The sequence below is a fragment of the Hemiscyllium ocellatum genome, chromosome 28 (genome assembly GCF_020745735.1).
Source record: "Hemiscyllium ocellatum isolate sHemOce1 chromosome 28, sHemOce1.pat.X.cur, whole genome shotgun sequence".
In the NCBI taxonomy this organism is placed as follows: Eukaryota; Metazoa; Chordata; class Chondrichthyes; order Orectolobiformes; family Hemiscylliidae; genus Hemiscyllium; species Hemiscyllium ocellatum.
In genome coordinates this window covers 31,780,520-31,794,506 of record NC_083428.1, presented here as the reverse complement: position 1 = coordinate 31,794,506, position 13,987 = coordinate 31,780,520, and the positions used below count along the sequence as shown (strand labels likewise).

Genomic DNA, 13,987 nt, shown 5'->3' with positions numbered 1-13,987 from the left:
GGCAAAGCCTTTCATTTCCAAACCCTAAATACAATTGAATTTGTGAAAGTTCTCCTAGTGCCCTTTCTATTTCATTTCATGTTTGTTGGTTCTGTTTCTTCAGCTGGTCCATCACTCCCCTCATGTATCCAGCATCCTTTTTGTTCAGTATCCCCAGTTCCGCCTATGTGGCACTAACCTGTGTAAATCTGTTCATCGGTATCAATGGCAGCGTGGCCACCTTTGTCCTAGAGCTCTTCCATGACAAGGTAATACACCATTTTCCTGTTTTGTTATGTAATAAGTAGTACCTGGTAATGTTCAGGAATATTGAGGGAAGTCTGAAGTAATTGTCAGATAATGAGGTTTACTAAGCCTGTTCTTGGGATGAAGGGCTTATTTTATGAAGAATGGTCGAATAGGTTGGGGCCACATCCATTAGAGTTTAGAAGAATGAGAAGTGATCTTATTCAAATGTGAAAGATTTTGAGGGGACTAAATGGGATGAAACTGGAGGAAGTTTCACCTTGTGGGAGCAAGTAATATTAGGGGATATTCTTAATTAAAAAAAAAAGTTGTCTCCCTTTTGTTATGAAGATGTAGAGGTGTACTGCACCTTTAAGAGAGTTGAAAAAAACTAGCAAGGACTGACAAAACATAGTGCTGAATAAATTAAGAATGTAACACTTAGGAAACAAATAGTTGCAATTATGTTGCCATGAAACAAAAACAAATTCAAATTCGGGTAATCAATTTAAATTGTGCCCCAAGGTACCAAAATCCAATCAAATTTGAATTTAGTATTTTGATAATATTAAAACCAATGAAATGATCCAATGTTTTTGGGTATAAAACTGGATATTTTGAACAGTTAGAGGAAGAACTATCAAGGACATCCACAAATACAGATTGGTAGTTGAAGAACTCTCTGAAAGGTACCTGTCTATAAGAAGTTCGCACAGCAGAACATCAAAACCAACTTACAGAAAATCTACAAAGGAGAATCAACAAAGCTGACTGGATTTGAAACTTTTTAAAATCTTAATTAAGTTATTTTTATCAGACCAATATTGTAGATTGGGAGATAAAAGATAGGTTTCAGAGAACGGAGTTGTAAATAGTTGTTGGGTTTAATATATTCTGTTGGATTTAAAGAATAAAGTTGTTATTTTTTATTTTAAATAATGAACTCTGGGATAGTTCCTTGCCTCTCGAATTTTAAAGGATTCTGGGGTGAGGTGAACTTTTTCTGTGTGACTGGTTTAAATTAGCAGAGGGCTTTATCCCGTGTCATAACACTTTAAAGACCAAGTTAAGGTTTTTTGTTTCTCTAAAGGAGCATTAGTGTGCGGGGCTCTGATTCCCAGAATGTAATGGAAACTGGGTCTTTGAATGTACTCAAGACTGAGGTGGATGTTTGAGGAAAAAAGAGCTAAAGGTCTCAGGGTGCAGACAGGAAAGTGAAGTTGAGACCACAAACAAATCAACCAAGATCTTGTTCAATAATGGAGCAGGCTCAAAGTGTCAACTCCTGCTTTCAAGACCTATATTGGTGCATGCTATTGCTACCATTGTGCATTTTCAGTGTAGTGGTACAGATATACTGTTGGATAATTGCTCCTAAATCTTTTCCTATTTTCTAACTACTTTTGTATGATATTTAATATATCTTCTCAAACTGCACCATTTTCATGTCAGACTGGTATACATCAAAACTTCACCCTGGTGTTAATCTCTGCCCATGCTGATACAACTGGGTGTTGATGCCCTGTTACTTGGTATTGAGGTCTTAGTATTAGCCTGTGTCACTGGGTGTTGGTATTTCACACACCACTCAGAATCCTTCACAGTACAGAAAGAGGCCATTCAGCCTGTAGTGCCTGTGCCACATCCAGTGCCATTTCTCCCATTTTCTCCCTGTAATCCTGCAATTCTTTTTAATTTTCAGATAATCCAATTTCCCCTTGAACGTTTTAACTGAAACCTAACCCTCCACCCACCACAATTTCAGGCAGTGCATGTTAGATCCTAACCTGTAACCTCAAGTAAAGGTTTCTGCATGTGTCCATTTGCCTTCCATCTGTGTCTGACCTGTACATTGTATAGTTCTTGATTCTTCCACCAGTGGGAAGTTCTTCTCTATCAATTCTGTCCAAATGATCCTCATGATCTTAAATCCTTTTCTCAATGCTTACCACCTTGAAGGAAAAGAGTCCAATCTTCTCCAACATATCCAGTTGATTTAAATTGCTTCTAGTTTATGCCAAACCAAACTTTTATACAAGCTTAACAAGTCCTCCTTGCTATTTAACTCTTGTACTTATGCCTTTATTAGTAAATCCCAGGATACTGTATAATTATTGACTATACTCTCAATCTGTGCTGCTGTCTTTAATGTCTTATGCACATGTATGCCTAGGTTCATTTGCTGCTGCACTCCCTTTAGAATTGTACCTTTTGTTTTATATTGTCTCTCCCTGTTCTGTTCATCGAATTAATCACTTCCTCAATTCTCTACATGAAACTTCATCTGCCATTTGTCCACCACTTGGCATTATATGTTTTGAAATTTTACATCATGCTTTTCATAGTTCACAAAGTTTTGTAGCTGTGAAACATTGAAATTGTGTCCTATACAACAAGGTCTATATTATTGGTATAAATTGGGAAAAGCAAAGGTCCCATGACTGACACCTGGGGATAAACAGTACAAATGTTCCTCCAGTCCAGAAAACATCCACAACCACTATTCCATTTAGTACGAGTTAACTTTGTATCCAAGTGGTTACTGTCTCCTTTATTCACTGAGCAATAACGTTGCTCACAAGTCTGTTGTGCGGTTCAATATCAAATGCCTTTTGGAAGTTTCTGTACCTGCATTACTCTTGCCAACCCTTTGCTATCTCTGCAAAATTTTCAAGTTAGTTAAATACACTTGCTCTTGACAAATCCCTGCTGGCTTTTCTCAACTAACCCCCACTCGCTGAAGTGACTAACTTGCTCCCAAATATATTTTGGAAGTTTCCCCACTATCAAAGCTAAACTGACTGGCCTAAACCTGTAGTTGCAGGGCTTATCTTTACACCATTCTGTTCAACAAGGACATAAGGCTAGCCATTCTCCAGTCCTCTTGTCCCACTGATTCCAAGGAAGATGGCCCAATAATAGGGCCAGGACATTTGAAATTTCCACTTGCACTTCCCTCAGCATTCTCAGCTAAATCTCATCTGATCCTGGTGCTATCCCGACATTAAAGTACACACAGCCTAGACAATATCTCATCATTATTCATTTTAAACCCTGAAACATTGGATGTTGAGGGTTGACCTTTATAGAGGTTTATAAAATCATGAGGAGCATGGTAGGATCAATAGCCAACTATTTTTCGAAGGGTGTGGGTCTCCAAAACTAGATGGTGAGAGAGGAAATATTTAAAAAGGACCTGAGGGGCAACTTTTTCACAGAGCAGGTGGTGTGTGCATGGAATAAGCTGCTAGAGGAAGTGGTGGAAATGGGTACAATTACGACATTTAAAAGGCATCTAAATGGGCACATGAATAGGAAGGTTTTAAAAGGATATGGGTCAAGTATGGCAAATGAGACTAGGTCGGATTGGGATACCTGGTCGGCACAGACAAGTTGGACTGAAGGGTCTGTTTCTGTGCTGAATGATTCTATGACTCTGAGTAAGGAAGTTACAGGTTCAAACCCATTGCAGTGCTTAAGCGTACACTGGCATCAGCGCCGTATTTAGAGAGCTCTGCATTGTTGGATGTGCTGTCCTTCTTTAAACCAAGGTGCTGTATACCTGTTCAAATTATTCATTTGGATATTAAATGAGTGGAGGTGATGTTTTCATCACCCTTTCTCCCTGGCAACCAATAGACCGAGGTTGCACTCACTGCAGTTCTCCATAATTTGCTGTGATTAGTGCTCGAGAAATTCAAATAAGGTGCTGAAACATATTAGCCAGAATCTCCCAAACAAGATTAATCTTAGCTGGTGCAGTAATGAGAATCCTGTAGTTGGCCACAGGTACCTTATTTAGGAAGAGAAAAAGCATCCAGGCTCCCTCCTTCTGATTAACTTTCTAGTTACCTGCACTGGAGATTATGTATTTGATATCAGATAAGGTCAGGAACATGCATGCAAAACTCCACCTTCAATCTGGACTGGTACTTGGATAAGGGGCACTTTAGTGAGGTGTTTAATGTCTGTAGAGTAAGAATTAGTGCCTAGAAACGTGGAGATTAAATGGTTTAATTCCTGACTCTGTCTTTCCTCTATGCAGAAATTGGATGACGTCAATCAAATCCTGAAAAAGGTTTTCCTCATTTTCCCACATTTCTGCCTGGGCCGAGGCATGATCGACATGGTGAAGAATCAAGCTATGGCAGATGCGTATGAGAGGATTGGTCAGTAAATGTTTCTAATAATTTTACTAAATCAAGCCAGTACCAGATTGCATGCCTTATATTTTGAGATGATAGACTTCAGGTCTGAATGTTTTTGAAGATCAGTTCAAGATTCTCAATGACTGAGGAATCTAAATTAATTAAGATAATTAATTTAAAGCAATCACTTAATTAAGGACGGATAGGCCATGTTAATTTAAATTTTTTACACATAAATTTAATATCCAAGACTTCTAGCTTTTAGTACATTTCTTTAGGCAATTTAACTCTGAGTAATGAAGAATAAAAAAATTAGTTGGTCAAAAAGTGCATATTTCAAGGCTACAGATCCCATGATCTCATTAATGAACCCCTCATTACAACAATAAATTACTGTACAGAATAAAGCCAGTCATTAAATAATTTGAAAGATCATTTTGGCTCATCTAATTACCCAGGTTTTTTTTCCTTATTCCGAAGTTAACCTTCTTCAATTGTTTGTCCTGTTTGCTTTCAAAGGTTGTTATTGAATCCGACTGTACAACTGTAGCACATTCCAAATCCCAACCTCCCAATGCATAAGTTGTTTTCTAATATCACCTTTGGTTCTTTTGCTAATCACCTTTAAATTTGCACCACCTAATTATCCACCTTCAACCTTAGAAACAGTTGTTTATTTATTCTATCTAGATCATGATTATAAACTCATCTATTAAATTTCAGCTTTGCCTTCTCCACTTTAAGGAGACAAATTTGTAGTCTTTCAAGTTGATTAATATAGCTATGACCCTCATTGTATTCTTGTACATCACTTCTACGCCCTCTGTAAAACTTTTACTGCCTTTTGACAGTCTGGTGCCCAATATCAGACATAATACTTCAGCTGGCCAAATGATGTAGAGTCAAGAGTGTGTTGCTGGAAAAGCACAGCAGGTCAGGCAGCATTTTGGGACAGAGCCCTTCATCAGGAATGAGGCTGAGAGCCTTGGGAATGGAGTGATATAGCCTAGATTTAGCCTCACTTCCTGGCATTGTGCCTCTATTTACAAAGTACAAGATCAGGTATGATTTATTAATAGCTTTGTTAACCTGTCTTGTGAAATATCGCTTCACAAACATCTCCACGTCTTGTTGTTTGCACCCCATTTAAAATAGTACCCCGATTTTGTAATGACATGGCCATTAATCAAAATACAAAACCTCTATACTCGCTGTGTTCCCCAAACTGAAACGTGCACTTTTTTCACAGCCAGATTGTTTTGTTCCTTGCCCTCCTCCTGTGAGAGTGCTGATTCAGGCTCTTTTACACGCATTCTGGACAGCAGCCACCTTTCGCCATTTTGCCCCAATATCCCTTTCTCATGTGTAAACATTGAACTTTAAATCTCTGCAGTGGTCTGTGAATGAAAGATCGCTCAGCCAAGCCTTGTCTGGCTTTGGCACATATCCAGATGTGCACGAAACCTTAGGGAGGTGTGAGAAGCATGGACTGTGGTTGGATACTGAAAGATGAAGAGGATTAGGAACATTATTAGTAGCAATGGGGGGCACTGAGGTCAAATGTAGCAGTCTTGATTGGGTTGGGGTGAAGGGGGGGGTGGGGGGTAAGGTGTGTAGTTGTAATGTCACTGAACTAGTGATCTTGAGACCCACGTCAATGTTCCAAATCCCATTAGAGCAAATGGTGAAGTTTCATTTCAATAAAAATTCAGTACTAGTTTAGTAGTGATCATTTAACCATTGTCAGTTGTTGTAAACTCTCACCTGTTTTACTAATGGCAGTGAGGGAAGGAAATCTTCCATCCTGGTCTGGCCTCCATGTGACTCCAGGCCCGGAGCAATGTTGTTTAAAACCTAGGTCAGTGACTTTGTGAAAGTCAGCAGGAGAAGGCTCGAACATTAACATTCCAGATTTAGTAAAATGACAAATGTTTCTATTGTTCCGAAACGGAGTAAGAACTTTCCATACATTTGCTTTGTGATTCAGGGGAGAAGATGTTCACATCTCCACTCTCCTGGGACCTGGTGGGAAAGAACCTGTTTGCCATGGCTATCCAGGGAATCGTCTTCTTTCTGTTCACAATTCTACTGCAGTACAAATTCTTCTTCAAAATGAGGTGAGGTACCCAGATGTTGGTTTCTAGTTTTACTGCAGCACCTTTTTATTTTAGGGAAGTAATTTCTGTTTAGTACATTGCTGCACATCGTTTAATAATGCAAATAGAAAACTGACCCTCTGTTGCAGTTTATGTTAGTAGACCGTAACAATGGATTAGACCTTTTGACTCTGAGGTGTGGATTTTCACCCAGCCTCAACCGATGGAGTGAAAATCTCTTAGCTGATTGTGAGGACTCTAGCTTGTAGAGTGTGAAATTTCAGTCCAGTTCCTAGTGGACATGAATATATATTAGAAAATGGTTTCTAAATCAGGAGAGTTATTTACTTTTATCTGTTAAATGTAGCTTGTTTGCAGGGTTACTGATTGCAAGTTTACTGTACAAATTGCTAATTTAGTGTTGCTTATTATAGCATTGCTGACTCCTGACCCTCCACCACAGTTCCAATTACTGTTTATTTGAGGGTTGATAATAGGGATTCTTTTTCTCTTGTGTCCTCACTTCTGCAGAACCTTCACTTTTGCAATATGGATATTTTGCAAAGTCTACATCCACTGATATAAGTTGACCTCTTTTGTCTTACACAGGAAGAATGCTGAGTTATTTGGGCTTTCACAATGCATTAATAGACTGCAATCAAGGCACATTACCAAATGTAACTTTATGGACACTCATTCTGTTCTGTTTCAGAGCTGGGGGGGTCTCACTCACTCACTTGTCGCATCCTCAGCGTGATAATAAATGCACTGCATAGGACCATGTCTTCAGTGTGCTCACATTATATGGTCACATCTCTCCACAGTGTACGTGCGTGAAGTTGTAAATGTGTGTGAGTGGGAGAATGTTTGGAGCTGACAAGGGAGGGAAGCATGATGTGTATGATGACCTAATGAGGCAGGATGGAAAATTACAATCTCCCACCAATGTGCTGAAATGCAAAGATTAAGTCAGTGTTATGCAAGTTCAGCCAGCTATGTCCAACTGAATGGTCAGAATAACTTTGGACATAAATGAGTGTTAAATAAAGAGTGAACACAGAAACAGCGTTGTTAGCAGCTTAACATCACTGTCCCACACCCAGAGGTAAATGTTATATCTGTGTAATGTAACACTGTCAAGGATCCATGTACAGGCTACAAACTATTTTGGCTTTATATTTGTTTTACAATCAACACCTGGCTTATTGTTTTTTCCTCCACAGATCTCTGTCTTTAAAACTTCCACCATTGGAAACAGAGGACGAGGATGTAGCCAGAGAGAGGCAAAGGGTTATGTATGGTGGAAGTGATGGTGATATTCTAGTCATCAAGGATCTCACCAAAGTAAGACAGCTTCCAGTTTTTGCTGTTCACTCTGTCTGTTAAGGTTGTGCTTGTAACAGCTTGATCGTTATAGCACAAAAGATGAAGTTCACTGTTCAGAAATGCAACACAGCTCTCTCAGTAGGCAGCTACGTTTCCCTGTTTGGGGCTCCGTCAAACAGAGCATTGAGTCGCTAGTTTGATTTCTGTTATGTTGCTGAGTGTGTGCTCTTAATATTTGTGAAAGCATCTTGGCACTGCTGCGAGCTATTGTGTAAATGGCGGAATAATGATGGCAATACACACGCACGTCAAATGGTAAATTATGCTGCTCCTGTGATGCCCTGATACCTAACATTCCGCAAGTGAGGTTAAATCTTGTTGATTGATAATTAAATAGCGATTATCCTTCCCATTTGAGTTGTAGAGGATTGATAGGGAGGAATGTGGTCATGGAGGAGGCAACTGACATTTCAGAGTTGGATTAAAGTTGATAAATCTAATAATGGTGGTTGAACAGGCTAATCTGCAAAACCACATAGCACCTCTAACAATTGACTGCCTGGCTCACTAATGGAATCAGGAAAGATAGACTGCTGGGTTTTAGAGCCAACCTACAACCATTTGCACTGTTAATGAGGTGACTCCAGCTAGCTTACTCAGTACCATGTGCCTTGCCAACCTGGGCATATTCTCTTCAGATATGGTTTGAAGATGGGGGGAGAGTGAGGTTGAGGTTTGAATGGGAAAGTTATAGTTTGGGAATATACGATTTGTTTATTTGGTAAACAGATGCTAGGGATAGAGTTTTCTATGTCAAATACAAAAAAAAACCACAGCCATTAGTTAACTATAAGTCACTTTATTTGGTCTCTTAGGTTTACAGAAGGAAAAAGAAACCAGCTGTGGACCGACTGTGTGTGGGAATTCCTCCTGGAGAGGTAAGAACTGGTGTGTATGCATGAGTTTGCAAATAGCGTTGTTACATTTGGCAGAGTTTGAATATCATGTTTTCATATCTAATGACATTTGCTGAGAAGTGCATTTATTGTAGATATCAAGTGAAGAGAGGACTGGTTTCAGCTCCACTCAGAAAAACACCTGTTTAAGAGTAGGAATAAATCAGTCTTTTTCCAAGTGGTAGGCATTGACTATTGGGGTACAAAGGAGTCTGTACTTAGACCCCATCTAATTAACAATATTCACAGTGATTTAGGTGGGGGGAGCTAAATGGAACATCTCCATGTTTTCAGATGAACAAAGCTAAGTGGGAAGGTGAGGAGGGTGTAGAGTGATTCGATGATTGGCTTCAATCTGATTTGGACAAGGCCAGTGATTGGGCAGATGCATGACAGATGAAGTACAATGTGGATAAATGTGAGGGTATCCATTTTGATAGTAAAAACAGGAAGGCAGAGTATAAACAGAATGGCAATAGACTGGGAAAGGAGAAGTACAATGAAACCTGGGTGTCCTTGTACACCAGTCACTGAAAGTAAGGAGGTGGTGGGGGGAGGGATGTTCTGGCTATGGAGGACGTGCAGTGAAGGTTTATCAGACTGACTCTTGGGATGGCAGAACTGATCTATGAAGAGAGATGGATCAGTTAGGACTGTATTCACTGAAATTTAGAAGAATGAGGGGATTTCATAGAAACCTATAAAATTCAAATGGTATAAGACAAGATAAATGTAGGAAAGACCTTCACGATGATTGGAGATTTCAGAACCAGGGGTTGCAGTTTAAGGATATGGGATAGGCCATTTCCAACTGAGATGAGGAGAAATTTCTTCATCCAAAGAGTGGCAATCCTATAGAATTCGCTGTCACTGAAAGTGATTGAGACCAAAACATGGAATATTTTCAAGGAGGATTTTAGATATAGTTGTTAGGGCTAAAGCGATCAAAGAGTATGATGAGACAACAGGAACAGGGTACTGAGTTGGATGATCAGCCATGATCATGTTAAATGGTGGAGAAGGCTGGAAGGATCGAATGGCCTTCGCCTCCAGTTTTCTATGTTTCTATGTTGGCTGTCTAGATTAGCTGACTGGTCTTGTTTAACACACTGGTTGAGATATCAGAGATGGCCAAATGCTGTGGGGCTCATATCTGGGAAAGAGTCATTACCTTAGCAGAAATGGAGAGATTAATGAAGTTTAAAAGTAACTGCCGTTCTCTACCCTGCTCTTGTTAGCTTTACTCGAGATGATGGCAAAACAGATCTCTCCTGAACTCTCTATAAATGGTTCCTTACAGTGTTTTGGACTGCTGGGGATCAATGGAGCTGGGAAAACATCCACGTTTAAGATGCTTACAGGTGACACTGAGGTCAGCAGTGGTGAGGCCTTCCTTGATGGATATAGGTAATAATTCATTTATAAATTATATTTGGTGATTCCTGAGATATAAGCTGTTTAGCTAGTGGTGTCTAAATTGTTAGTAGATGAAATCCATTCCTAAAATCTGGGATTTATTACTGTCCTGTTTGAAATTAATGGCCTGGGGGTTTGTATGGATACAGTACAACCCGATTATCTCATTGGTGCAAGGATCTATTATTCTAAGCAGACTGTGTGAAATGGGAGTGTATTTCAGTTTGATATATCGTCCCTGAGGTCCTGAGTCACCCACTAAGATATCCCTGTGCAAAATAATTAATTACTTTCACACAATTCAGGAAAGGCTATTTATATTCAATAAATATTTGATAGGTCAGTGCTCCCTATCTGACTTCTCTCCATATCTGCCAATCATCTTTCTCATCCATTTCGCTCTAACCATCAATACTGTCCTACCCACCATCTTGTCATGTCCCTCATCCAGCCTATATTCATCTCCAGTATATCCTTAAATCATCTCTTACCACTACCTCACCATTTCAGTCAATCCCCAACCCTCCCTTTACTACACACCACATTCTTCAGCTTCAGATAATTCCACCACGTTCAGCAATCTTCCTTTTTCTCCAAAGACAATGTTTTGAGGAGAGATAGACTTTTCAGTGAAATTATGTGTGTATATATATTTCAAAGAAGTATTCATCTTATGGATAGTTCACACTGCTACTACTGAACGCCTGTAGTAGATGGAGTGGATGTTTGTAGATGTGGTGCCAATCAAGTGGGCTGTTTTGATCTGGCTGGTATCAAGCTTCTTGAGTGTTGGAGCTGTACCCATCCAGGCAAATATGGAATATTAGGAGAAAGTGAGGACCGCAGATGCTGGAGATCAGAGCTGAAAAATATGTTGCTGGAAAAGCGCAGCAGGTCAGGCAGCATCCAAGGAGCAGGAGAATCGACATTTCAGGCATAAGCCCTTCTTCAGGAATCCTTCTTCAGGAAGAAGGGCTTATCCCGGAAACGTCCATTCTCCTGCTTCTTGGATGCTGCCTGACCTGCTGCGCTTTTCCAGAAACACATTTTTCAAATATGGAGTATTCCATCACACTCTTGTGCATTGTAGATGGTGGACAGGCTCTGCGGAGGAGTCAGGAAGTGAGTTACTTGCCACAGTATTCGTAGCCTCTGACCTAGTCTTGAAGCCACTGTATTTGTGTTGAATCCAGTTAAGTTTCTGGTCAATAGTAACCCCAGGATGTTGGTTGCGGGGGATTCAGTGATGGTAATACCATTGAATGTCAATTGTGATTGTTAGATTGTCTCTTATTATAGATGGTCATTGTCCAGCATTTGTGTGGCACAAATGTTATTTGCCACTTATGAACCCAAGCCTGGATATTGTCCACATCTTGTTGCAATTTGAATATGGACTGCTTCACTATCCAAGGAGTTGTGATTGGTGCTGAACATTGTGCAATCATTGGTGAACATTCCCACTTCTGACCTTATGATGGAGGAAAGGTCATTGATGAAGCAGCTGAAGATAATTGGGCCTAGGACAATACCCTGAGGAACTCAGTATAGTTCATAAGATATAGGAGCAGAATTAGGTCATTTGGCTCATTGCCTCTGCTCTGCCATTGAATCATGGATGATATGTCCCTCACCCCCATTTTCCTGCCTTCGCTTCATATCCCTTCAACCCATTACCAATTAAAAATCTGTCTAACTTTTCCTTAAATTTACTCACTGTCCCAGCATCCACTGCACTTTGGGGTAACGAATTCCACAGATTGACAACTCTTTGGGTGAAGTAGTTTCTCCTCAACTCTGTTTTAAATTTGCCACCATTTATGCAATAATATGACCTCTCGTCCTAGAATGCCTTACAAGAGATAGCATCCGCTCCATGTCGGTTTTGTCCATACCTTTTATCATCTTGATTACCTCAATTTGATCTCCCCTCATTCTTCTAAATTCCAGAGTGTAAACTGCTCAATCTCTCTTCATACGACAAACCCCTCATCTCTGGGCTCAATCTAGTGAACTCTTGCAGAGAGATCTGGAGATGACTATTCTCCAACAACCAAAACCATCTTCCTATATGCCAAGTCTGACTCCAATCCGTTGGCGCCCTGAAACCCGTTGATTCCAATTTGGCGAGGATTTCTTGCTGCCACACCTGATTTAATGTGGCCTTGATAAAGGGCTATCACTCTCATCTCACTTCTGGAATTCAGCTCTTTTGTCCATGTTTGAACCAAGGCTGTAATGAGGTCAGGAGCTGAGTGGAGTTGGGGGAACCCACACTGGGTGTCACTGAGCAGATTATTGCTGAGCATAGAACTATTGATGACACTTTCCATCACTTTACCGGTGATCGAGAGGAGACTGAAGAGATAGTAGTTGGCCACGTTGTGTTTGCCCTTTGTTTTCTGTATATGCCAGTATTGTGGCTGTACTGGAGGAGCTTGGCTAGGGCAGTGTCAAGTTCTGGAGAACAAGTCTTCAGTATTATTGCCAGAACCTTGACAGGGGCCAAAGCCTTTGCAGTATTCATTGCCTGCAACCGTTCCTTGAAATCACATGGAATGAAGCAAATTGGCTGAAGACTGGCACCTGTGATGCTGGGGACCACCGGAGAAGTTCAGATGGATCAATGTTCCTAAACTTTGACACTTTGCTTCAGAATCAACAGCAAGTAGTTTTCAGAGCCAGCCCACTGACAGGAAAGCAATGAAAACTGCTTGAGATTGTCCAAAATGCTTCATTGCATTTTCCTATGAATACATGGCTCGCTGCTATTGTGTTCATACAGATAGACCTGACAAGTTCTGGGACATTTAAATTGTTACCAGAATATACAGCAGTTAGTGCTATATAAAGGGGATGTGACTTCTGAACAGATGCTATCTGCCCTCTGCTGAAGATATTTTGCAGGTTCCTCCATTGGAAGATTAGCCAGAGGAATTAAATGGGAAATTTATGTGGTCAGCTCTAGAAAGGGGTTCCAATACTGATTAGCAGAAGATTAGCACCTGCAAAACCTGATTTCCTTTATAGTGTTTTGCTTGAGTGGTAACCCCCTGAGTAATAGGTTGCACTTCAGGTGAGAAGATTCCTCCTGGCTTTCTTTATTCAGGCTAATTGGTCATTTTGCAATTTCATTCCATCTTGACCTCTATCTGCTATAAATTTTCGTTTGATTACCTAAGAGACTGCCTCTTTAGCTAGAGAAGCAAGACCAACTTCCTGAGCCTTGCATCCTTATTTAGATTCCCAATACCCAGAATTAACACCATGGTCCTCTTGCAAAGGGAGGAGTATAATCCAATGACCAGAGCTGCACAGAATATTCTCACCTCCAGAGTGTCTGTGTACACTCATCCTTAAAGTGATGGGAAGGAAAGTCAATGCAATTGCCTAAAATTAGGATGTGGGTTACAATTTTTTAATAATTTATTTTAACAATTAAGTATCTTGCCTCCCCTAGCATTCTATCTAACATCCAGGACGTGCATCAGAACATGGGATACTGCCCTCAGTTTGATGCCATCAACAAACTGCTGACAGGTCGGGAACATGTTGAATTCTACTCACGACTACGTGGCATTCCTGAGCACGAGGTTGCTAAGGTATGTTGAATTTTACAAAGTTTGAAATGAAATCTTGGTATCGTCTTGTACTGCAGGGCAAAGAATAACTGAAGCCAACCAAGGAGTGAATATCCTTGTACACAGCCCCTAGTCCTTAAATAATATTGCTGTTTAACATCCTAAGTACATATCTAGGCAAGAAGAATCTGCAGAAAGATATTTTCTTTTTCTCCTTGTTTACTTTTATTGCTTTGTTC

At 40.2% G+C, this 13,987-nt stretch overlaps 1 protein-coding gene across 1 annotated transcript in view; it reads left to right on the top strand.

The window, feature by feature from the left end:
• Nucleotides 1-13,987, top strand: part of LOC132828921 (phospholipid-transporting ATPase ABCA1-like) — a 116,041-nt gene that overhangs the window by 86,635 nt on the left and 15,419 nt on the right. Inside the window, exons 33-39 of the mRNA XM_060846120.1 lie at nucleotides 104-248; nucleotides 4,271-4,394; nucleotides 6,361-6,490; nucleotides 7,693-7,813; nucleotides 8,671-8,733; nucleotides 10,052-10,158; nucleotides 13,628-13,769. Of these exons, the coding sequence (XP_060702103.1) occupies nucleotides 104-248; nucleotides 4,271-4,394; nucleotides 6,361-6,490; nucleotides 7,693-7,813; nucleotides 8,671-8,733; nucleotides 10,052-10,158; nucleotides 13,628-13,769 (832 nt within the window). The remainder of the gene's footprint in view (nucleotides 1-103; nucleotides 249-4,270; nucleotides 4,395-6,360; nucleotides 6,491-7,692; nucleotides 7,814-8,670; nucleotides 8,734-10,051; nucleotides 10,159-13,627; nucleotides 13,770-13,987) is intronic.